Raw genomic sequence first — 24,949 nt, 5'->3', positions numbered from 1 at the left:
CTTCTCAGACTATATAGCACCTTTAATTGTACGATACATCCTGCCCTTTATCAAAGTTCCATCTGTGATTTTTTTTCTTCCTCATGGATGTGTGATACAATAACCCATAGAATAGGTGAGAACTCAGAAAGCTAAAGGCTCTTACAAATGAATCACAATGCCAAGCACTGAAAGACTTTATCCTGGCTAAAAGGTGGATCCAAGGAGAAAGCATTCATCATAGAGTAACCAAGTTCATCTGATGTGATTCAAGTCATTTGTTTTGTACAGGTGAATATCTCCATCCTCTGTGCCTTCCAAGAATTCTTTGCAGGACATTCACATCTGCATTAAAAGAAGTTAGATGATTGTCCATTTATGGGATCCATTCTGGGTCTGCATTCAAGGTTATTGGCTCCTTTTATAAGGAAACAAGAGGCCTACACTCAGGCATAATTTCATTGAATTCCCACATCAGCTGTCAGATAAGAGCCTTAAACACAGCCTTGAACACATGTTCTGACTTTCCATTGTCCAAGTGAAAGGAATAATTGTATATATAATATTTACAATGTGACTAGGATAGCCAGTCCTTCCTCTAATGATGCTTCTTACATTATGCTTGGTGTTTGCATTATTCATCAAGACTTAGTAGTTCCCATACTTTCCCAAGAGTGAAAGCTCACACTCAGATTTAGTATTAAAGAATGATGTCCCGGGGATGGGAAGATGGCTCAGTGGTAGAGTGCTTGCCTTGCATGCATGAGGCCCTGGTTTTAATTCCTCAGCACCACATAAGCAGAAAAAGCCAGAAGTGGTGCTGTGGCTCAGGCCCAGAGTTCAAGCCCCATGAACAACAACAACAACAAAAAGAATGATATCCTGTGTTCTTTTAAGGTATGGTTCCCAGGAAAATTTTTCTGTTCATGGCTGCTTGGGCCCCTTAAAGAAGGTAGGCCACAGGCTATATTTCAGAATGTCTCAAGGAAACAGTGGCTCCTGGAATATTTATGCTAAGGCCAAGGTTAATTTTCTCATAAACAACTGTACCCAGAAAAGGGTCTGTTGCAATTTCTATAAGCATGGTTTATGGTGCCAGGTCATGTTGCTCTCATTAGTATTTTTCCTTTGTTAATTTGAACCTCATTCCAATGTTCATCTTAGCACAATAAGTGATCATCTCTATTTCTCTTTATAGGTTCACTGGAGGCCTGTCTTTTGGGGAATTGGATTACAGTTTCTTCTTGGGCTCTTAATTCTAAGAACTAAACCTGGATTTATTGCTTTTGATTGGTTGGGTAGACAAGTTCAGGTAAGTGAGTCAAAAAATAATTTGTTCTTAGCCTGGCACTAGTGACTCAAGCCTATAATCCTAGCTACTCAGGAAGCTTAGATCCAAGAATTGCAGTTCAAAGCCAACCAAGGCAGGAAAGTCCATGAGACTCTTATCTTCAATTAACCACCCAAAATGCTGTAAGTGGGGCTGTGGTTCAAGTGATAGAGAGCTAGCTTTGAACAGAAATGCTCAGGGATTGTAACCAGGCCCTGAGTTCAAGCCCCAGGACCAACACTAATAATAATAATAATTTGTTCTTATTGTGCTTCAAATCATGAAAGAAATTGGTTTTTTTAATATATAATATTTTTTAAATATATAATATTTGACCCTAATTTTAATTCCATAACAAAATTTAGACAAATTCCTATCTATGATAAACATGCTGATTTGTCTTGTTTATTACTGCTGCCCTGTATACTACACTATATCATTTCTCTTTACATTGCACCTTGAGGGGTTGCATTTCTAGATAGTTCCATACAGAGAAAGGGGCTTTCTTTGCATATGGTGATAACTAATGCCACCCATGTATCACTTGCTGCAGCAAACAATCACACTCAGTTCTTTAGCATCCTGAAGCAGATTGAATGCTGGCAATGACAGGAATTTGGTCTACAGGTATGATTCAAACCTACACTTCACCTCCATGCCATTCATTGGATGAGCAAAGTTAAGATGATGAACTTTTTCCCAGTCTATCCAGCAGGTTGCTGGTCTTCATCCTCTGCAAAGCCTAGTGTTTCTGTGACTTGTGACACCACTCCATTGGTTGAATAACCTCTTCCTTTCTTCCACTCAGACTTTTCTGGGGTACACTGATGCTGGCGCTATATTTGTCTTCGGCGAGAAATACACAGACCACTTCTTTGCATTTAAGGTAAGTCTAGACCCTTTTGGTATTCCGTCTCGGCATTATTATTATTATTATTATTGTAGTTGTGCAAAGAGTTTTCTACTCCTGTCTCTGCTTTTTGAGCAGCTCCTTGGTCTTTATAGATATTTAGATAGAACCTAACTGACCCCAAGCCAGGTGTATAATGCTGTCTGTGTTATAGAAAAGTAAGGTGTCATCACCCTTTTTCTCAATTACAATTGTCCGGAGTCTGTGTTACTTCTGCATAAGATTAAGGGAAATATCCAGAGAAGGTGAAAAACAGTCAAATATTTGGGCACAGTGGCATTGCCTAAGACACTTATTTAAAAGCCCTCTAGGGGAATAGTATTTGGAACTCTAAAGAAAAGTAATTATATATTTGGAAATGCATAGGCATGAGATTTGCAATCCAGGACCCCTAGAGCTCTGAACTCAAAACACCACTCAGTTCTAGGCTAACTGGGACATCCAGCCAACCACTGCAGCCTCTGCTTCCCAGGACCACCCTATGCTAAACTTTCCTCCTCATTTCTTCAGGACAGCCTTTGCTAAGCAGGCCTCCATAAGCCTAATCAAAGAAGGGACGTTATTTTACAGACAAGAAAAATCCTAGCTCCTGCTTGGACGTAGTCAGTTCCCTCTCAGAGATCCCATAAACCCAAAAGAAAACTCACTCTCCTCTGAGAAGCCCCTACAAATATGAGTCTGAGTCTGAAATATACATTTGGAGTTTTCTTCTGCTTGTGTGTGTATGTGTGTGTGTGTGTGTGTGTGTGTATACACGCATGCTGCGATGTGATGGTCCCTACATTTCTAAGTTGTTTCCTCTCTCAAGGACTCCAAATTTATCTCTAAATTACCTTCGCTTCAGTTAGGCCATTTATGCCAGACCTTATATATTTTTTTCTCATTTTAATGACACAGTAATTTTCCATGCTTCTGGAGTACAGTGTGACATTTTAGTGCGTGTCTCAACTTGCTATGATCATACCAGGATCTGAATCTTTACTAAAAGTGCTGATTTGATGCATCAATGCCAAGATAACTGAGCCACAGCAGAAAGGTCAAGTGTTTATAGACTGAAATAGAAACAGGCTTCCATCATGAAATGAATTCAGAATAGGAAGAAAAATAAAGTGGCAGAGGAGAAATTTGCTACCCAGAGTATAGCAGCATCCTCAGAGCTTGCCATCCCCAGCTCCTCCTGGGGCAGTGGTCTGACTTTTTCTTTATCCACCAAAGAACTACTGGATGATCACTTACAACTTCTTGCTTTTAGGAAAGTTCTACCTACTCATTAAAGCTAATAAAAGCTTCATGGTAAGTGAGTTCTAAATAGTGACACAAAATATCTTTAAATGTGTATTATTAATGGATTTTTTTCTAAATTCAATTCTGCTCAAGTTGTCCTTGGTCATTCTGTGCTTTTGGTGGCAGCTTGTCTCTGGTCATTTAGTTAGGGAATGGTGGGGAAGGGTGAGCAGGGACCCAACCCCAGATCTGAATGATCTCTACAGCGTGAAAATTGCTCCCTGCAGAACACACAGGCTTTACTGAAGGCTCCCAAACAACATCAGGAAAATAGGATTTGGGAAAGTACTATACATGTTAAGGCAGAATTAGCTACTCTCCAAAAGATAAACCTTTTTTAGTGATTCAAAACTCCATAACCCAACTGGGATTATAGACTCATGCCTATAATCCTAGCTACTTAAGAGGTTGAGATGTGAGGATCCAAGTTCAAAGCCAGGCTGGGCAGACAAATCTGAGGCTCTTATCTCCAGTTAACCACCAAAAAGCCACAAGTAGATCTATGGCTCGAGTGATAAAGCACCATCCTTGAGTGAAAAAGCGATTGTTAGTGTAGTTATTGTATATTCTCCCCCAAAACACAGTCTTTCTCTGAATAAGAGAAACTCATTATAGAAGAAGGAATTAAGTTTCTTAGGATATACACTTGTCTTAGTCTGTTCTCTTCTGTTACTATAACAAAATATCTGACACTGGATAATTTATAAAGAATATGGTTCTATTTAGCTCATTGTTCAGAAACTAAGAAATCTTCTATCATAGTGTTTGTACCACAGTGAGAGCCTCTTGCTGCATATTGACATGGAGGAGAACATCACAAAGTGAAGGAAGACTAAGTGTGCTAGCTCAAGTCTTGACGCCTCTTCTCATAAAGCTACTACTGGGGCTGGGTATAGCTCAAAGTGTTTGCCTAGCATAGAATAAATCCTTATTTATTCTATTTAATCTTTCTAAATAGAATAAAGCCGAGTATCAAGAGCTATAATCCTAGCTATTCAGGAGGCTGAAATCCAGAATATCACACTGCTGAGCTGTCCCAAGCAGAAAAGTCCCCTGTGAGATTCCATCTATAAAATAACCGGCAAGACTGAGCACCAGTGCCTCACACTTGTAATCCTAGTTACTCAGGACACTGATATCTGAGGATCAGAGTTCAAGCCAGCTCAGGCAAGAAGTCCATGAGACAACTCCAATTACCACCAAAATGTCAGAAATGGAGCCGTGGCTGAAGCAGCAGATCCCTAGTCTTAAGAAAAAGAGCTCAAGACCTGCTCCCAGGCCCTGAGTTCAAGCCTAGTACCAGTACAAAAATTAAATTAAATTAAATTAAAAACCAGCAAAAATAATAAGTCTGGGAATATGGTTCACATGGTAGAGGACTAGCTGAGCACACAAGCCAAGTAAGTTAGAGACTCTGAATTCAACCTCCAACATAGCACATTAATTAAATAAGGCCATTAATGACTTAATTAATGACTTCATCTAATCCTAAATACTGCCCCAAGACCCCTATCCCCAAACACAACCAACATGAATTTGGGGATTAAGTTTTTAAAGATGAACTTTTGGGGGGAGGGAGCACACTCAAACAATTGGAATCTTCAAGCCCAATTAGAATACGAGATTATGGAAAGGGAAAATGACCGACAAAAGTGATGTCTCCAGTATTGTCATGATGGATGTCTCTGGTGGAGAAAGAGAGGCAGAGAGAGGGCCTAAGAGGAATGTGATACCACTGGGCTCACCACTGACAAACGATCACTTCTACGCAGATCCTGCCCATTGTGGTTTTCTTCAGCACAGTGATGTCCATGCTGTATTACCTGGGATTCATGCAGTGGATCGTCAGAAAGGTACTGGGATTGGGAATGTAGTGAGTGAAACAGGTGGAGCCAATTATTGAAAAACCTAGTCTCAAATGCCTCTTATCCAGGCATCTCGAAACTGCCTTTTTCTTCCTACCAAGATTCACTACAATCCCTCAAGTTATTAGAGTCAAACTCAAAACTTTCCACCATGTGTCCATAAAGTGAACTTGGACTCAGGGACTTCTAACAGAGCTTTGATTTGCTGAATCCCACTAGATATCTCCATGAAACCATAGCATTTACAACATTAGCCAAGGAATTGAGGTCAGATGTCTGCACGGGGAAAGCAGTGTCAGTCCTCTTCATGGTTATCCACACTTGTCTTCAGGACATATTCCTGATCTTGGAATTACTAGAGAAATCAAAACAAGAAGAAGTTGGTTTTTACCCTGGTGGGAGTTTGGTAACCATACAACTATTTTAAAAGAGTTAGCCAGGCATTGTGACACACCTCTATAATCCCAGCTTCTCAGGAGGTGGAAGCAGGAAGATTGTGAGTTCAAAGCCAGCCTGGGCAAAGTTAATGAAATCCTATCTCAAAAACGAAGCAACAAGGGGCTGGGAAGGTGGCTCAGTGGTAGAGCGCTTGCCTTGCATGCATGAGGCCCTGGGTTCGATTCCTCAGCACCACATAAGCAAAAAGAAAAAAGCCGGAAGTGGCACTGTGGCTCAAGTGGTAGAGTGCTAGCCTTGAACTGAAGAGCTGAGGGACAGCGCTCAGGCCCAGAGCTCAGGCCCCATGACCGGACCCAAAAAAAAACAACGAAGCAACAATAAAAAAGAAGGGAGGATGTGTTTAGTGGTAGAGTGCTTATACCTAGCAATGTGAGTCCTTGACTTTAATCTCAAGTGCAGAGGAAAAAAAAGATCAAGAATGTATATGAGAGAGAGAGAGAGAGAGAAAGGTTAATCTTATAATCTCATCCTTGCTGTCTTGCTCCCAGCAACTGAGTCCTACACTCACATTAGATCAGAAAACTAGGAAGATTTTAAGCTAGTATAGATGCACATGAGAACAAAGCAGTGCATTCAGGCTTTGGGGAACAGCCACAGCCCTCCTTTAGTCCATGTAAATCAAAATGTATAAACCAAAAGAAAAACAGAGAAGCAGACTGACAGACAGACACATGTACTGACTAGAACCAACAGAACTCAGAATTACATCAAGAGGTCCAGACCTCATAATTCTCTGATCATTGGTTTAAAACTGCTAGTCATATATCCAAGCAAAAAGATCACAGAGGAAATACAACAGGAATCTACAACCTGAGGTGGCACTGTGGTGCTACTGTTTCTGGTTGAAAGGCATGTTTGCCAATCATTTATTACTGTAACAAATATTTGAGATAATCAACTTATCAAGAAGAAAAGTTTGCTTTAGGCTCATAGCTTAGGGGTTTCAGACCATGGTCTATTCACTTCATGGTTTGTGGGCCTGTAGTGACACACCATGCAGGGAGGACCTGGTGGAGCAGAGTGATTCACCTGAAGGTCAGGATGTGAAAGGGAAGAGGAGCACTAAAGTACCACAATTCCCTGCAAGAATGTTCCCAATAACCTAACTTCCTCCCACTAGGCTCCACCCCCTAAAGTCGTCACCAGCTCCCAATAGCATTATGGGCTGGGACCACGCCTTTAATAGGAGCCTTTTGGAGGACATTCCAGATCCAGACTATTGCAAATGGCCAGTACAAAAATTGGGACCAATGAACCTAATTTATTAGAATTAAATAGAAAAATAATAAATTTGAACTACATCTTAGTAGCCACTAGCTGGGTGACCTTTGAGAACATAACCATCTTTCTCTACTTGGTTTTCCTCATCTGTAAAATGTGAATAATTATAGAACCTACTTCAAAGGAGTAAAGTTCAATACATCACTGAGGTAAAGGTACAACAGCACCTAGAATGCACAGAGGCTTCCCATGAGGGTAGCAATTTTCATTTATAATTTCCATATATCTGTAAAAATATATTATCTGTAAAATATTGTTCAGGGGCTGAGAATGTGGCTTAGTGGTAAAGTGTTTGCTTAGCATGCATGAAGCCCTGGGTTCAATTCCTCAGTATCATATGAAAGGAAAAATCCAGAAGTGATACTGTGGCTCAAGTGGTAAAGTGCTTGAGCAAAAGCAGCTCAGGGACAGTGTCCAGGATATGAATTCAAGCCCCAGGACTGGCAAAAAAAATATTGTTCAGAAATATATGCAATAAACCAGGTGCTGGTGCCTCACACTTCTAGCTACTTAGAGGCAGAGATCAGAGGACTGCAATTCAAAGCCAGCCTGGGCAGGAAAATCCATGAGACTTTTAACTCTGATTAACTACTGAAAACTCTGTAAGGGGAGCTGTAGATCAAATAGTAGAGACCAACATTAAGCAAAAAAAAACTCAGGGTCAGCGTCCAGGCCCTGAATTCAAGCCCTAGGAGTGGTGCACACACCCATATTCAAACTTACCACTCATATAGGATTTGATTGACCTGCTCTATAGGCTAAATGAGTTATACATACCTTTAGCATTATCAGTAACCTGTATTATAGACCTCAATATGTTGCTGTATTTTAAGATTTTTTTATCCCTACTTTGATATTTTCTTGTGTACAAACATGCAAATAATTATTCACTGATATTACCCATTTCTTTCTTCTTAGGTCGGATGGGTAATGCTAGTTACTCTGGGCTCATCTCCTATAGAATCTGTAGTTGCTGCTGGTAATATATTTGTTGGACAAGTAAGTTGTAAGATCAAAAAAAAAAAAACACAAGAACAAAATACCTGACAAAATAAGATAGTCTCCTTCCAAAATGCAGGAGAGGAGGGGGGAGGGGTGGGGCAGCGGATCAGGGAGAGGGAAAAGGGAGAAGGGAGAAGAGAAGAGGAGGGGAGAGGAGAGGAAAGGTTTCTAGGGAGAAGTTGAGATATTTCACTAAAGCACAGGGCTTTCCAGGTACAAATTCTCACCATAACTTTTCAGAGTTGATTGAATTACTGGGGTCTCTGGTCAGCTTCTTGGCAGCTAGTAGCTCTTCTACTATGGTGGCCTTTCTTATCTCAAAGGTGCAGCCTCCCCTTCTTTACTGTAATGCCTGTGGCCATGTGAAAACCCATAAAAAAAAAAAACTTCCCAGCAGCAGCCATAGGCTGCAGAAATACTTCACAGTCTCAGCTGTCTGAATTGGCCATCTGCCTCTGCTGACCTGAAAGAAAAACACCTTCAGGTTTTTCTTCTCATCAAAAAATAAACTCTTAAGCTACACTTTTTCCACTTTCATGACCCACCACACGGATCACTATTCTTGGACCTCTAAGCAAAGAAATATGAGGCCTAGAGCAGTCCCTCAAAATAGCAACAGTTCTTTAAAAAAAAAAAAAAAGGTGGATACTTGGGAAAAGGTATCAAGCTACCCATCACTCAGGACGCGCAGCTCCAGAGGGAAAGGGATCTCACACCAATGATGCCCCGTGGGAGGGTGGCCAGTACCACTGTCCAAAGGAACTGGACTTGAAGCAAAACAAGGGTCACCCAGAAACACCCGTGCCACCACATCCCAGGTTTACCATTGTTTGAGGCAGGCTGGGTGACCTTCCTGGGAAGCCTGGCTCACTGGCCCCAGATCTGTCCTGAGTGGGAAGGAGAAGGAGAGCATACTTCCTTCTGTAGGAGATGAAATTGTAACAATTATAATCATAAAATCTCTCAGGACTAATTAGGCTGCCCTCTTGAGTTGATTGGTGGTACCTATAGGTAAGCAGGCTCGCATAGCGGGCTCCAGTTGAGTCTATAAATTGAGGCACAGCCATTCAATCTTACAGAACAATCGAAATAATGAAGATAAAATTATAAAATTGTACCCAGGCTTCTGTGGTGCTCCATTTGATACTTAATATGCTAAAAGTGCTGCTCTTAACTGATGGAGAACCCTACACTGAGGACTGATAAGATTCATGTTCTTACAATTATCTGGTTCCTTCCCACATACCAGAGCGGGAGAGGTCTCTGAGGTCTCTGCCTGCCAATTATAAATGAACCCGTGACTCCTGTTCTTTGTTATTGCTGGTACATTTTGTGTCTATGTGCACGCACACTGGTCTCTATTTCCCCAAGGCCTCAGGAAACAGATTGTAAAGATGAAGCTGGAAGGTGGAAAGACCCGGAGGCCAGGACACTGGACAGTTACTTGGTCAACTTATTTTTTTCACTAACACTCTACCACTCTGAGCCACAGCTCCACTTCCAGTTTTGGGGTGGTTAATTGGAGATAAGAGTCTCAGGGACTTCCCTGCTCAGCTTGCTTCAAACTGTGATCTTTAGATCTCAGCCTCCTGAATAGCTATTATGACAGGCATGAGCCACCAGCAGCTATATCTTGAACAACTCTTAGAAACATGCACCACATCCTCCTACAGTCCAATTCTAGAGAAGGTAGGGGCACTTCATAACTAGCTTCACAAATTGGAAGGTTTACCCATGACTATATGGTCATATTGACCTAAGTTTAAAATGACCCCATTGTTGGAAGTGAAAGTGTAGCTGCAGTGGTAGAGTGCCAACTTGGAACAAAAGAATTAGAAAGCAAAACAAGCAAGATTATGAGACTTTGAGTCCTAGCCCAGCATAGGCACACAAATAAGTAATAGTAAGACAAGTACCAGTGACTCATACCTGTTCTGGGCTATTCTGAGATTGCTTCTCAAATATTGTTTAGAAAATGAAATACTGAGTAGACTGGCATAACCCCCTGAGATTTAATCCTGCCAGGCACCTGTAATCCTAGCTAAGATTAGGAAGCTAAGATTTGAGGATCACAGTTCAAAGCTGGCTTGGGTAGGAAGGTCTGTGATCCTCTTACCTCCAATTAACCACCATAAAGCCAGAAGTGGAGCTGTGGCTCAAGTGGTGGAGCACTAGCCTTGAGCAAAAAAGCTGAGGGACAGCACCCAAGGCCCTAAGTTAAAGTCCCAGGACCAGCACAAAAATTAATTAATAAAGATAGCATTAATCTAGTCACATTAATCACCTTCTTGGTCCCCAGACAGAGTCTCCACTATTGGTCCGACCATATCTACCACACGTGACCAAGTCAGAACTCCATGCCGTCATGACGGCTGGCTTCGCCACAATAGCTGGAAGTGTCTTGGGTGCATATATCTCTTTTGGGGTAAGTCTGTCCTAGAATTACCTTATGCAACATTCATCCTCTTTTTTTTTACTATTATTCTTTCTTTTCTTTGTTTTTGATTTCCCATTGCTGGTAGAAAAGGAAGTCACAAGACACCCCTTTTGCAATATGGCTCACAAAAGTTGCTTCCAGTTGCTTTGACATTTGGATGTAGTGAGCCCAAAGAGTTTGGGGTTCATTTTCATGTTCTTGCCACCAAAGTGTGAATTATATTCAGTCACATCATAGAATGAAATCACCTTGCCAGGCACTGGTAGCTCATGCCTCTAATTCTAGATTCTGGGTGGCTGAGATCTGAGGATCAAGGTTCAAAGCCAGCCCAGGCAAACCAATCTGAGAGACTTTTATCTCTAATTGGCCAGCAAAATACTGGAAGCAGAGGTGTGGATCAAGTAGTAGAGCACCAGCTTTGAGTACAAAAGCCAAGAGAGTATATATCCCTGAGTGTAAGCCCCAATACTGGCACACACACACACAAAAGCAAACAAATAAAAAGATAATAACAGAGAGGCTGAAAACTCTTCTTTGAAAGATCTTACAAGATACAATGGCTTGGTGTTTTTGCCTAAGATTTTTCAATTGACAGATATTCTTCCCATATCCTCTGTCTGTCCTGCCCTATCTCTTCCTTCTCTGTGAGGCTTTTGGACCATTCCCTAAGTCAGGGAAAAAGCCAAGCGTGCTCCTTGTTTTTCTTCTGCAACTACAGGTGTCATCTACCCACTTGTTGACAGCCTCAGTCATGTCAGCACCTGCGTCACTGGCTGTTGCCAAACTCTTTTGGCCTGAGACTGAGAAACCCAAAATAACCCTCAAGAATGCCATGAAAATGGAAAATGGGTAAGTGGGACAGACTAATTAAGAGCCACACCACAAAGTCCAAGGACAGCAAAAGTTCCATAACCGGAAACCACAGTGAATCAAGGTTTTTGAGTAAATTTAATTTCCCAGTAACTACTTAGACATTACCAAAACCATCTTGTTTCAAAGCTGGAGGGAAACCCTGTCTAAATTCGTGAGTATCAATACATTTCTTTAAGTGCTTACGATAAATACTTCATTGTAAATACAGCATAGTTCATCTACACTTAGTTTCAGTAAGACTGATAGAAAATCCTACAATGACCATTTGTGGAAGTGCCTCATAGCATAAGGAAACTGCTTGTTTTCTTTTGCCCTGTGAATGAAAAAAGGAAGTATTTCATTAAATAACAATTCACCCGCTAACATGCGTCTGAGAATCACCCCTTATTTTCTTACAGAAATAGAATCATTAGTCATGACCGGAAATAGCAAGTTGTCATGGATACAAGTAAAGGTTGAGCATCCCGAACTCAGGAAGTCCAAAATGCTCCAAAACAAAAAGACAGTATATATGAAACATAAGCTTATTTCACTTCTAAGATATCTTCTAATACATGTACTCTGAAATCTGAAATCTGAAAGCAGATAAGAGATCTTAAACCTGAATATCCACTTATAAAGTTAGGGACCATTCTGATTTATATAGTGTATTACTTAAGGATACCACCATGTAGGAGAACTATAAAGAAGGGGAATGATAAGCAGAATTTAGGGGAGATAGGTTAAAGTGAAAAGTGAAGCACACAGGGATTAAAAAATGATGTGGCATTCCATTTCTTTTTCTACTTTTCTTCTTCTGATACTGGTGTTTAAACTGAAGGCCTGCACTTGCTAGACTTACTTGCTCAGCTGGCACTCTACACTTATGCCACACCTCAACTTAGCTCAGCTTTTTGCTTGTTATTTTAGAGATGGAATCTCATAGACACTTTCTGCCCCAGCTGGCTTCAAACCATGATCCTCTGGATCTCAGCCTCCTGAATACCTACAATTATAGGAGTGGGCCACCAGCCCCAAGCTGACATTACATTTCTTAAAGGAGGTATTGATAATACAAACTTTTTATACATTGTTCAGAAATTTTATGCCATATTTTATATTCCCTGAAAGCTACCTTTTAAATAAAACTTATTTATGGTTATTATCTGTAAGTAGTTGTACAAAGGGGTTGTCATTTAACAAATCAGTTTATAAATAATGTCACTCTTTGAAATCTACTTTTAATGGATAAAATTTTAAACCTATGCTATTTTTAAATCATTTACCCAAGTTGATTATCAGTTACCCAAATTTTTGGGATAGGGGTATACATTGTGGTTGAATGAGGTGCTTAGTAGGTGTGAGGCCCTAGGTTCAATTTCCAGTACCACCCTCCCCCTAATAAAAGAAAGAAATAGAACAGTTTGATTCCCATCTTCCCATTACATAAATTCAACAATTCTAATCCTGTCATGATTTTCACAAATCAGATGAGCACTTGGACCAAGGTACAAGCCTGAGATTGGCCTCTCCCGCAATGACCTCATGTTCTCCCATTTCTACCCCTGTGGCCTCCACCTACTAACATTTTAGTAATTCTGGAATTGCTACTTTTTGGTAAAGTGACTCCAGGAACCTCCTAGAAGCTGCAACGCAGGGAGCGTCCTCATCCATCCCTCTGGTGGCAAACATCGCTGTCAATCTGATTGCCTTCCTGGCCCTCTTGTCTTTCATGAATTCAGCCCTGTCCTGGTTTGGAAACATGTTTGACTACCCACAGCTGAGTTTTGAGGTATAATTTCTACCATGCTTCTACCCTCTGTTTTGTTCCTGCCCTTCTTTTTTATTGGGGGATAGAGAGGGGGAGTTGGTTGTGGGGGCCTGAACTCTGGGCCTGGGCACTGTCCCTCAGCTCTTCAGCTCAAGGCTACCACTTGAGCCACAGCACTACTTCTGGGTTTTTTGCTTATGTGGTGCTGAGGAATGGAACCTAGGGTCTCATGCATGCAAGGAAAGCACTCTACCACTGAGCCACCTTCCCAGCCCCTAGTTCCTGCATTTCTTTGCTTAAAAATATGTATGTGAGCCAGGCACTGGTGGTTCATGCCTATAATCCTAGCTATTCTGAAGCCTGAGACCGGAAGATCTCAATTCAAAGCCACTCCATGCAGGAAAGCCTATCAGACTCTTACCTCCAATTAAGCACCAAATCGGAAGTGGAGCTGTGGCTCACGTGGTAGAGTGCTAGCCTTGAGCAGAAAAGCTTAGGGACAGTGCCCAGGTCCTGAGTTCACGCCACAGAACTGGCACACAGAAAAAGTACATGAATAAGTTTGTGGAGAGACTTCCCTAACTACCTATGGTGTATTTACTCTCACACATTGTAGAAGTTTCTCTCAGCTTTTCCTTCCCCCAGTCATTCTTTCCCCCCCCCCAAGAATCTTCCCCAAGAATCCAGGTTCCAAGGGATCCAGTTCCAGTCTTAACTACTGACTAAGTCTGTTTTAGGTTGCTATAATAGAATAACTGACTGGGTAATTAGAGAGTGGGGGGGGGGAAGAAAAGAAGGAAGGAAGGAAGGAAGGAAGGAAGGAAGGAAGGAAGGAAGGAAGGAAGGAAGGAAGGGAAAAAAGAAGGAAAGAAATGAGAGAAGGAAGGAAGGAGAGAAAGGAAGCTCAGGTGGCTGCATCTACCTGACTTCTGATGAGAGCGATGTACTATTTCATGCATGGGAGAAAGGCAGAAAAGGCAAATGGGCACAAGTAAGGAGGGGCTATTGGGGGACAAAGGATTTGGCTCACTTTATAACCACCTGTCCTCTTGAGTACTAATATATTCCAGAGGAACAAATATATTCAATCTCATGAGAAAGTCATTCGTCCACCTCCAGGGCCTCACCACCCCTCCACATCATTACAATGGGGACCAAAGCGCAGTGTGAGTTTGGGTGAAGAAAGCATTTTAGCTACTCCTGATAGACAAAGATGAACAGCTGTGCAGGAGGGCATTTCTGTCCCTGAAAGAAGCTAGCGGCGACAGGAACAATCTTTTCCCTGAGGAAGAGAGAGGAGAACTAGAAGCAAATCATTCTTCTAACAGAGCATCCACCTATGGTTTTCACAGCTCATCTGTTCCTACCTCTTCATGCCCTTTTCCTTCGTGATGGGAGTTGACTGGCAAGACAGCTTTATGCTTGCCAAGCTCCTTGGCTATAAGACATTCTTCAATGAATTTGTGGCTTATGAGCACCTCTCCAAATTGATCAATTTGAGGAAAGCAGCCGGACCCAAGTTTGTCGATGGTGTGCAGCAATATATGTCGGTGAGTACACAGTCTGATTTTCCAGTGTGCTTCCTCATCACAGAAGCACCCTCCTCAAGTGGCTACTGCAGCCTCTAGAAGCCAGGCACTGAGGTATATCAAATATGTCAGAACCAAACCATCAGCAAATCCCCACTCTTGTAGAGCTTATAACGTACATAGGACCTTATAATGTTCTGTTACATTGATTTAATGATAATGGGGGGGTTGATAGATATATGCACTGAGAGGAGAGAGACCATACTACTGTGATTATTTACTCTTTTGGGTGTATATGCTGATATTGGGATTTAGACTCAGGGCCTCATGCTCTTGCTTAGATTTTTTACTCAAGGCTAGCACTCTACCACTTGAGCCATACCTCTACTTCTGGCTTTTTCTGATTAATTGGAGATAAAAAATCTCTTGGACTTTTCAGCCTGGTCTGGCTTTGAATCATGATCCTCAGATCTCAGCCTCCTGAGTAGCTAAGATTATAGGTGCAAGCCACCATAGCCCAGCACGATATAATTTAGTTTTAAGAACTACAACCGGGCATCAGTGGCTCACATCTGTAATCAGGCCCAGAGTTCAAGCTCCATTACCGACAAAAAATAAAGAACTACAGACACTAATATGAGCTAAGACTAGTCAATCAACAAATATCTATCAAATCCCTTCTATGCACAATGTGGTAGGTACTGACACCATAGCACTGGACATATCATACAGCTCTCTTTTAGTCAGCTTTCTATTACAATGACAAAATACCTGAGATAGTCAACTGAAAGTGGACCTGGACCTTCCAGGTCAAGGGATTTTAATGAGCTCTGAGAAACTGCCTAAATTTATGTTGTCCTGGCCATCCTCAAAAGATAGCAAGCAAGACATCATTGCTTCTTGTCCAAGAGGCTGAGAGGAAAAGTAAGGCTCAGTTCAATTGCCTGGAAAGAGATACACTGCATCTTCCTGAGTCTGGTGGATGAGGAAATTGGATGAGGCTATATTTGCCACTGAAACTTCTTTCCCCTGAAGAACAGAATGATCCCACCTGGAACCTCCAAGGGAAAGAGCAAACATTCCTCACTGAAAGCCTCCATTGGATGCTAATGTCCTGGGCTTGTACTGGGTTTTGCAAAGAGAGGAGAGGAAAAGCATGCTTCCCAGGCTTTGTGACCTCACGACCCAAGCAGCACCACCATCCCAATGTCCTAAAGATTAAGTATGCAAATACAGTACTCTCTTGCGCATTTCACAAGTTTAACAGCCTAGAGCAGGACAATACTTGCTTTTATTTTGTGGTTGGGGGCATTTTGACCAGCCCATCTCCAAGGAATAAAGTCTCAACAGGTCTCCTTTGTCACATGTTTATTCTTCAGCTAAGCTTATGGTGGAACCTAGCCAATTATCCTCATTATTTGGATGCCACTTAAATCAGTTTCTTTCCCTGCCAAAAATAAACAATAGGCCAAATGAAGTGAAATGTGTTCTATCCCCAACTACCAGTTGCCAGAAGAAAATAGTTTTGTTAATGAGTAAAGCAAGTTGCCAGTTCTGACTGTGCCAAGTGGTTCTGTGAAAAGACCAGCCTTGGGAAAGGTGAAGATGGAATTGAGGATGTGACTCAGTTTGAGGGTGAGCCCAGTGATGGAAACAGGCATCCTTGGAAACACAAACCCAACGCTGTTGTGGAGCCACAATGGAACAGCATTTCAGGACTCCAAATTTCTGATCTCCACTCAACTAAATGGGAGCAGTCCCAGCCATTTCTGATTACCAATGAGTGTTGGAATGTATCCCAACATTGTCCTGGAACATCTTCCACAAGACGAAAACACATGTGTGGGCCCTTGAGGTAAAACTCCATGAAATCCACTGCAATTGTGGTCCATTGCTGACCTGGGCCAGAATGTATACATAGTAACCACATACTGAGAATTTATTACTCCTCTCTCTGTGTGTCTCTCTGCCTCTGTCTCTCTCTTTGTCTCTCTCTCTCCACCCTCCTCTACCAACTGGGGTTTGAACTCAAGAGTTTGCCCTTGTTAGTTCAGTCCATACTGGTTTGGAACTTACGATCTCCCTGCTTCATCCTTTTTGCTTCATTGAGTCCCTGTGTATGCCACCACTGGCTCTTTCTTTCTTTCTTTTTTTTTTATTTGTTGTGAAAAGACTGTACAGAGGGGTTACAATTACATGGGCAAGATAATGAGTACATTTCTTATCCAGCATTGTAGCCTCCTCCTTTGTTTCCCCTTCCCAGCCTTTCCCATCCTCCCCCCCGCCCCCCACCCAATCCTCCCCCCTTACCAAAGTTGTAAAGTTCGTTTTCGACATAATGGCTTGTACATCTCATTGTTGCAATGGGTCCATCTGTATCCCTATTTAAGCGATTTATTTTTCCCCTTCTCCTCCACAAATTATACCGACATCAAATACAGTGAAAGCAGGGGTTATACTGTGGAGGAGGGACATACAAAGCAACAAAGACCACTGGCTCTTTGTTAACACACCTGTGATCCTAGCTACTCAAGAGGCTGAGATCTGAAGATCACAATTTGAAGCCAGTCTGGGAAGAAAGTCCATGAGACTTAGTCACCAAAAAGCCAGAAGTGGAGCTGCAGCTCAAGTGGCAGAGCCTAAGCCTTGAGTGAAAAAAGCCCTGAGTTCAAGCCCCACTAATAGCACACATACACACAAACGATAATACTAAGAGTGTTCATTTTATTTATTTTATTTTATTTTATTTTTGTCAGTCATGGGGCTTGAACTCCTGGCTGGGGCGCTGTCCCTCAGCTCCTCAGCTTAAGGTGAGTACTCTACCACTTGAGCCACAGGGAAACTTCAGGTTTTCTGGTGGTTTATTGGAGATAAGAGTCTCACAGCCTTTCTTGCCTCAGCTGGCTTTGAACCATGATCCTCAGATCTCAGTCTCCTGAGTAGCTAGAATTACAGGCATGAGCCACCAGCATCCAGCTCCATTTGATGATGATGATGTAGTCATACAAAGTTTCAATTCTGTAAATCAGTTTATGAATGCAATGCATCGATTATTACTACTGTTTTTGTTATATGCTTGTACAAATAGATTACAATTCCATAAGTCAGTTTATGAGTATAATGCATCTTAATCAATGTCACCACTTTAATCATTCTTCCTCAGTTTCCCCCTCCCATACCTACCCTAAAGCCACATGGTTCAATTTTTAACATAACATGCATGGAATGTAATGACTGCACTTGCTCACCCTCTTTCCCTGTCATTTTTAATTTACATGTAATATATATTAAGGTATTGAATTCAAGATAATACCAAAAGGTATAGACAGGAAAGTAAGTCATCCTCCCCTTTTCTCTGTCCCCAGCTCTTCCTCCTGGAACACACAGCTCACTCAATAATGTTTCCATATCCTTGTCTGTGACATATCTATCATTCTACTGCATAGCACACCACAAATCCATCTAACTCATCTCTTGCTAATAAACACAGCTAGCAATTTTTTGCTATTAGAAGTGGGACCCCAGTGACCATTCATTCTCCTATAGCATCACTGATTGCCCACAATGAGAGCTGTAGGGTATATTATTTTCCTAATGCAGTGCATCTCTCTCCATTACATAATGCTTCATGTGTGTGGACAAAAGCTAAGTGGAGTCACCATGGCCTCCTTTTCCTCTCCTTATAAAACCACATGTGGCCACATCTGTGCAGCCCCATCCCCATATAGAAAGAGGAAATGAAAGCCCTTTGTGTCATTTCTCTCCCCAGTCTCTTAATAAGCATGGCTGGCTTTGAAGCCAATTGAACTAAATGAAAAGCACTAGAAAGGGTAGAAGATGAAGATGAACTTTTCCAGGAACTGTGGACTGCACAAACACTCAATATTTTTTTTTCCTGCCTGATATCTGCACATAGTTTGAATTCAACATGAGAGTTCTCAGAAACCACAAGGGAGAAGAGGGGCCTTGTCATCAACAAAAACTTTGCCACAAACACTCAATTTTTAAATGTAGGCTTTCAAAACTCCAGATAGCACAAAGGGAGGGGAAAAAAATCACTAACTGTGAAAGTAGCATTTGTTTGGTTTGTATTTTTAACCACATCAGGATTTTTCAGGATGTTGGAAAATTATTGTCCCAATTGTGTGCATACCTTTGCTAGATTAGGTCTGCCTCTGATGCACAATAAAGCTTGCTGAATCTTCAGAGCATTCTATAGTCAGTCCTTCGATCTGAAAGAGTATGGTCCTAAGCAGGACCTGAGATCCTTAGGACCTGAGATTGGTCCTAAGCAGTACCCTTGACTGTTGGGATGAGCCAGAGGGCCAGATGTATGCTCGTACAACCATTTTCCATCTGCCCCCTATTAAAAGGAACATTCTCTCACTTCCAAGTAGGCATCTGACCATTCCCTTGTGTGGTCAGAGCTGAGAAACAGAGGCACATACACACCAGGACCACAGTCTAAAGAATCACCTGTGATGTCTGAGAATTTTCTTTTGATTCATATAATTCTCAGTTTCCCTTATGGCACTACATAGTCAACAGCTTTTTACAGATCCAGTCTCAGGTAACTGATTTTTTTTATACTGTACATTACTGATGGTGTTTTTTCTCTATGACAAAAAAATGAAGTAAACCAGTTATTTGAAGAAATAAGATACTTTAAAAACCAGGTGCCAGTGGTTCATGACTGTAATCTTAGCTACTTAGGAGGCTGAGATCTGAGGATCACGATTCAAAGCTAGTATCTGCTTCTCTGGGCAGAAAAGTCCTCATGAGACTCTTCAATTAACCACCAGAAAACCAAAAGAGGAGCTGTAGTTCAAAGTGGTAGAGAGCTAACCTTGAGCAAAAAGAGCACTTATGCCCTGAGTTTAACCCCACAACTGACCAAAAAGATTTAAAAAGAACTCAGATACTTTAAAAAGGTGATTGCTTAGTCTGGTTGCTTTTGGACTAGTAATGAGGTGGAGCATCATGGTAGAAGCACATGGTGGAGGAAAGCGGCTTACTTCAAGGCAGCCAGGAAGTGAAAGAGAAGGCCCACTCTCACTAAGCCCTATCTTGTAATCCAATAAACTATGGATCCATAAGTAGATTGATATAATCATGAGACCACAAGCCTCAGAATTCAATCTCCTTCTCTGCACTACTACATTGGGGTCAAAGCCTTTGACATGGGAGTTACTGGAAGACATTTAAGATCCAAAATACAGTTATTTTGCTCGCTTTCAAAGTGTGGACTCTGTGTGTGTGTGTGTGTGTGTGTGTGTGTGTGTGTGTGTGTGTGTAATGAGGAGGATGATGATGATGATGATGATGATGATGATGATGATAATGCTGGGGCTTGAACTCAGGGCCTAGCCTCTTGCTTAGCTTTTTCCACCCAAAGCTGGCATTCTACCACTTGAACCATGTCTCCATTTCTGGCTTTTGGCTCATTAATTGGAGATAAGACTCTCTCAGATTTGTCTTCCCAGGCTGATTTCAAACCATTATAATCAGACCTCAGCCCACTGAGTAGGAATACAAGTATGAGTTACTTAGACTCACTTGTAAATATTGCTTTCCTTTTTCTTACAGAGCAGTATTCTATTTTATGCATATATACAGTTTGTTTTCCTATTGAAGGTCATTTGAGTTGTTTTAAGCATGAGGCTATTATAAGTAAAAGCTGCTATAAATATGTATGAACAGTCTTTTTGTGGGCATGTGTTTTTATTTCTCCTAGAAAGGCAGTATGGGCTAATCTGCCATTATGTTTTTATAAACAACTTGTGTCATTTAATGTCCCTACCAACAACATGTAAGAGTCCCTGTTTCTTTACAGCCTTGCCACACTTAATCTTCTCAGTCTTTTTCAATTCTAGCCATTTTAGTAAGTGGATAGTGGTAGCTCAGTGTGTTTTAACTTTCTGTTTCCATGGTAACTAATGATCTTGAGCCTCTTTTCATGTGCTGATTGGCCATTTGCATATCTTTTATAAAATATTCAAATGTTTTCATCTATTCTCCCTGGAGTTTGCTTTTCTTATGGAGTAACAGCAGTTCTTTACATATTCTGGATAAGTTGTCCCAAATAACTGTATTCTTTGGACCAATTTTACATCACCAGCAACTAGCACTATGCCTGGAATATTATATAAGCAGATGTCCAGGTCATAGTGAATAATAGATGGAATCAATGAGTGTGAAATAGTATTTCCAGATGTCAAAAATACTAATTCTAAATCCACACATCCCCATTTCATGTCAAGGGGAGAGAGACAAGAGAGATTCGAGGCAATGCTAGATAATTGATACTACCCACTGTGCCTTTATTTGTCAACATTAATTCTGAAGGCAAAATATGAAGCCAAGTTGGGCCGTCAGATTCCTTTAGCTGGATTAGGTCACATATCCATCAGTATCCTATGCTTCCTTACAGATTCGATCAGAGACGATTGCCACATATGCCCTGTGTGGTTTGCCAATATGGGTTCCCTAGGAATCGTAATCGGTGGACTCAGTAAGTGAAAAGAATATTATTTTGGGGGGGGGGCCGGTCGGGGGGCCTGAACTCTGGGCTTGGGTGCTGTCCCTCAGCTCTTCAGCTCAAGGCTAGCACTCTACCACTTGAGCCACAGCGCCACTTCTGGCTTTTTTCTTTTTGCTTATGTGGTGCTGAGGAATCGAACCCAGGGTCTCTGGCATGCAAGGCAAGTGCTCTACCACTGAGCCACCTTCCCAGCCCCGAAAAGAATATTCTTTACCAACAGATATAATGTAATCTTTTTTGGATCTCCATCTTGGTCTGCAGTGTTATTTGTGTCAAGGAGAATACAGCCCTTCAACAAAGGCCCTCTTCTACAATGTATTTTCCCAGTGTACACCAAAATTACCTCAGGAAGAATATACTCTCCTAACCCAAGGGTGGCAAATGGATTTTGCTTGTGTGCCAATGTCAATAGATTTATATTGAGGGCCAATGGAAATCCAGTGGGAAACTGCTATGATTTATCTCAATGTCTGCTGTGGTGAGAACCGTGCTGGGGATTATCTTGCTGGCTGGTCCCTTCTTACAATGCATTTGCTCTGTCATATCTTCCCTGCTCTGTGAGGCCTTTGGAAGAAGCTTAGGGATTATTTCTTTTATTAATTTATTTGTTTATAGTTTAAATTATTATTATAAAGATGATGTAAAGAGGCAGGCTTATTTCTTGTCCACTGACACGAGACTCCAGCCCTAAGACAATTTGCAAAGGCCACAAATTTAATTTCCAATCAATAGCCTCAACATGAATTTCACCTACTCTTTCTGTAATTCCCAGCATCCATAGCACCTTGCAGGAAACGTGACATCGCTTCAGGAGCAGTGAGAGCCCTGATCGCAGGAACCATCGCCTGCTTCATGACAGCCTGCATTGCAGGTACAGGGTCCTGCCCTGGGTATCCTGGGTAGCTTTCAGGGAGGTAGGATGGCAAGCCCACAGCTGCTCGAGTGTTGGAGCTACTGATAAGCATGCTGTAAAGGGGAAGGTGTAGAGAAAGTGGGTAGAGAAGCTAAGAATAAGAGGAAGTGGAGCAGTAGTCCCAAGTGGTAGAGTGCTAGCCTTGAGCAAAAGAGCTCAAGGACAGCACCCAGGCCCTGAGTTCAAGCCCCACAACTGATAAAAAGAAAACAAAAACAGCTACAAAGCTAAGAATAAGAGAGTTCAGAAATTTGGCCAATCATGAACATCACTGGTATTCTGTTCATCTCCAGGCATGCTCTCTGACACCCCTGTGGACATCAACTGTCACCACATTCTAGAAAGTACCTTCAACTCCAGTTTCCCTAGCAACATGACCGATGTAGTATCTTGTTGCCAAAGTTTATTACACAGGTATTCACGGTAAAAAAAAATTTCATTATGACCCCTTAGTAATAATCAAATCTGACCTAAAGATCCCATCTACTTATTTTTTGTAACTCTATTAATTGTTTGTATATGTATGTGGGTTTTTTTGTTTGTTTGTTTAGGCATCCTAGAGTTTAAAGCACCAGGGCCTCATGCTTGTTAGGCAGTCACTTTTCTACTTAAACCACACTTCCAACCTTGTTTGCTTTAAGGCTATTTTCCAGATAGGATCTCTGTTTTACCCAAGGACCAAGATCCTCCTAACCACACCTTCCACACCTGTGTTCACAATAGCCACCACCACACTCAACTTACTGATTCAGATGGAGTCTCCATAATTCAATGCCCAGATCCTCCATAACTTTTGCCTCTCAAGTAGCTTGAATCATAGGCAGAAGCCATCACACCCAATCTTCCTTACACAGCAATTCTAACAACCTTTCATTTTTACTTTTCCCTAATAAAACCAGGAACTAAAATATTCAGCAGTACTACTCATGTGCTCAAGTATTGATTTAGCAGTGCATTAGGCACATGAATTATTTCACATAAAGTTTACAGTCACACCAGGTACTGATGGCTCCAAGCCTGTAATCCCAGCTACTCAGGAGGCTGAGATCTGAGGACTGAGGTTCGAAGCCAGCCTGGGAAGGAAAGTCCATGAGTCTCTTATCTCCAATTAATTACAGAAAAGGCTGGAAGTGGCACTGTGGTTCAAGTGGTAGAGTGCTAGCCTTGAACAAAACGAGCTCAGGGTCATTGCCCAGGCCCAGAGTTCAAGCCCCAGCAATAGAAAAAAAAAATTTCAGTCACTGTGTAAGTTAGGCTTTTTGTTTTGATTTGGTTTAGTTTGGTTTGGTTTGGCTTGTCTTTGTTTTCGCCTTTGATATAATGGTACCTAGAAAGGCTATGTACACTAAAGCAAAATTAGTCCCAAAACAGTCAAGATACGAAATCCTGCCCACAAAAGCAATATTCTTATTACTACCTTCCACTGCCTCTCTTTCCATTGGCCAAGGCTGTCCCAACAATGTGGCACCACTTAATGACCCTGCCAGTCACCTCCACCCTCTACAATTTCTTGTCATAAAAACAGTATCTTCATCCTAGTGGTTTTCTTAAATGTTAAAGTGTTTTATAGGGGTTGAACTTATCCTTCTTGGTTTATTCCTGGGGAAATAAGAAGAGCTCTTGAGGCCACCCAAATGAATTACCAGAATCACTTCTGTGGGGCCCCTGTTTGTAACCTACTCTATCTAGAGTATGATAGCCAGAATATGAAGGAAGAAGTCAATTTCTTGCTCTTGGCTGTGGGGAGGGGGGAAGAAAGGGTACTGGGGCTTGCCCTCGGGGCCTGGGTACTATCACTTAGTTTTTTTTTTTTTTGTTCAAGGCTAACATTCTACCATTTGAACCACAGCTCCACTTCCATCTCTTTGATGGTTAATTGGAGCTAAATGTCTCACAGACATTCTTGCCGAGGCTGGCTTGGAACCATGATCTTCGGATCTCAGCCTCCGGAGTGGCTAGGATTACAGGTGTGATCCACTGATGCCCAGCCTCTGTGCTGTTTTTTGTTTGTTTTTTGTTTTTAACCAGTCCCGAGGCTTGAACTCAGGGCCTGAGCATTGTCCCTTAGCTTCTTTTTGCTCAAGGCTAGCACTCTACCTCTTGAGCCACAGCACCACTTTAGGCTTTTTCTGTTTATGTGGTACTGAGAAATAAAGTCCAGGGCTTTATGCATGTTAGGCAAACCTTCTACCACTAAGCCACAGTCCAAGCCTTGGGCTGTTTTTAGTGCAACTTTTACTCAGCTACTGTATCTGCCATTCAAGAGTCAACTAACTATTCCATTCCATTCCCACCAGCACTATTGCCAAGGGACCCGGGGAGATCATCCCAGGAGGAAACCACAGTCTGTCGTCTTTGAAGGGCTGCTGCACATTGGTGAATCCATCAACACTTAACTGCAGTTGGATTCCCAACACATTTTGAAATCAACTATTTCTCCAGGGGAACTCTGGGTGCATATTCTGCTTAGGAAGAGACAACAACCACCGGAAAAAAAAAGCAACTGTACACAGACTAATAGCCATCCTTGTTGAACCAGCTTGAGTCATAAGGAAAGAAGAAAAACAAGACTACGCCTTTCAGAACTGCCATTGCTATTGCAGCCTCTTCCCTTTTGTGACATTCCACCATTTCTCCATTGAGAACTCTGAAGAATCTTATACCAAAGTGCCAACTCCATGCCCCACAGTGTTTTCTGACCTTAGATTTCTTTCCAGGCATCTAGCTAGAATACAGGTACTAGGCTGTAAATCAACCAGAGACTCTTAGGGTGCTGAATGAGTCTAAATCATTCCA

General features: G+C 41.7%; 1 protein-coding gene across 1 annotated transcript in view; it reads left to right on the top strand.

The window, feature by feature from the left end:
• Slc28a3 (solute carrier family 28 (concentrative nucleoside transporter), member 3) overlaps positions 1 to 24,577 on the top strand; it is a 116,801-nt gene extending 92,224 nt beyond the window's left edge. The window contains 13 exon segments of the mRNA XM_013031058.1: positions 1,178 to 1,291; positions 2,118 to 2,195; positions 5,276 to 5,356; positions 8,027 to 8,107; positions 10,410 to 10,535; positions 11,266 to 11,396; positions 13,023 to 13,191; positions 14,523 to 14,720; positions 21,130 to 21,163; positions 21,166 to 21,210; positions 22,013 to 22,111; positions 22,447 to 22,567; positions 24,451 to 24,577. Of these exon segments, the coding sequence (XP_012886512.1) occupies positions 1,178 to 1,291; positions 2,118 to 2,195; positions 5,276 to 5,356; positions 8,027 to 8,107; positions 10,410 to 10,535; positions 11,266 to 11,396; positions 13,023 to 13,191; positions 14,523 to 14,720; positions 21,130 to 21,163; positions 21,166 to 21,210; positions 22,013 to 22,111; positions 22,447 to 22,567; positions 24,451 to 24,577 (1,404 nt within the window).
• Positions 24,578 to 24,949: the final 372 nt, after the last annotated feature.

Source organism: Dipodomys ordii, unplaced genomic scaffold (genome assembly GCF_000151885.1).
Source record: "Dipodomys ordii isolate 6190 unplaced genomic scaffold, Dord_2.0 Scaffold137, whole genome shotgun sequence".
Lineage (NCBI taxonomy): Eukaryota > Metazoa > Chordata > Mammalia > Rodentia > Heteromyidae > Dipodomys > Dipodomys ordii.
The sequence above is the reverse complement of the archived record's forward strand: the minus strand, read 5'-3'. Positions and strand labels throughout refer to the sequence as shown.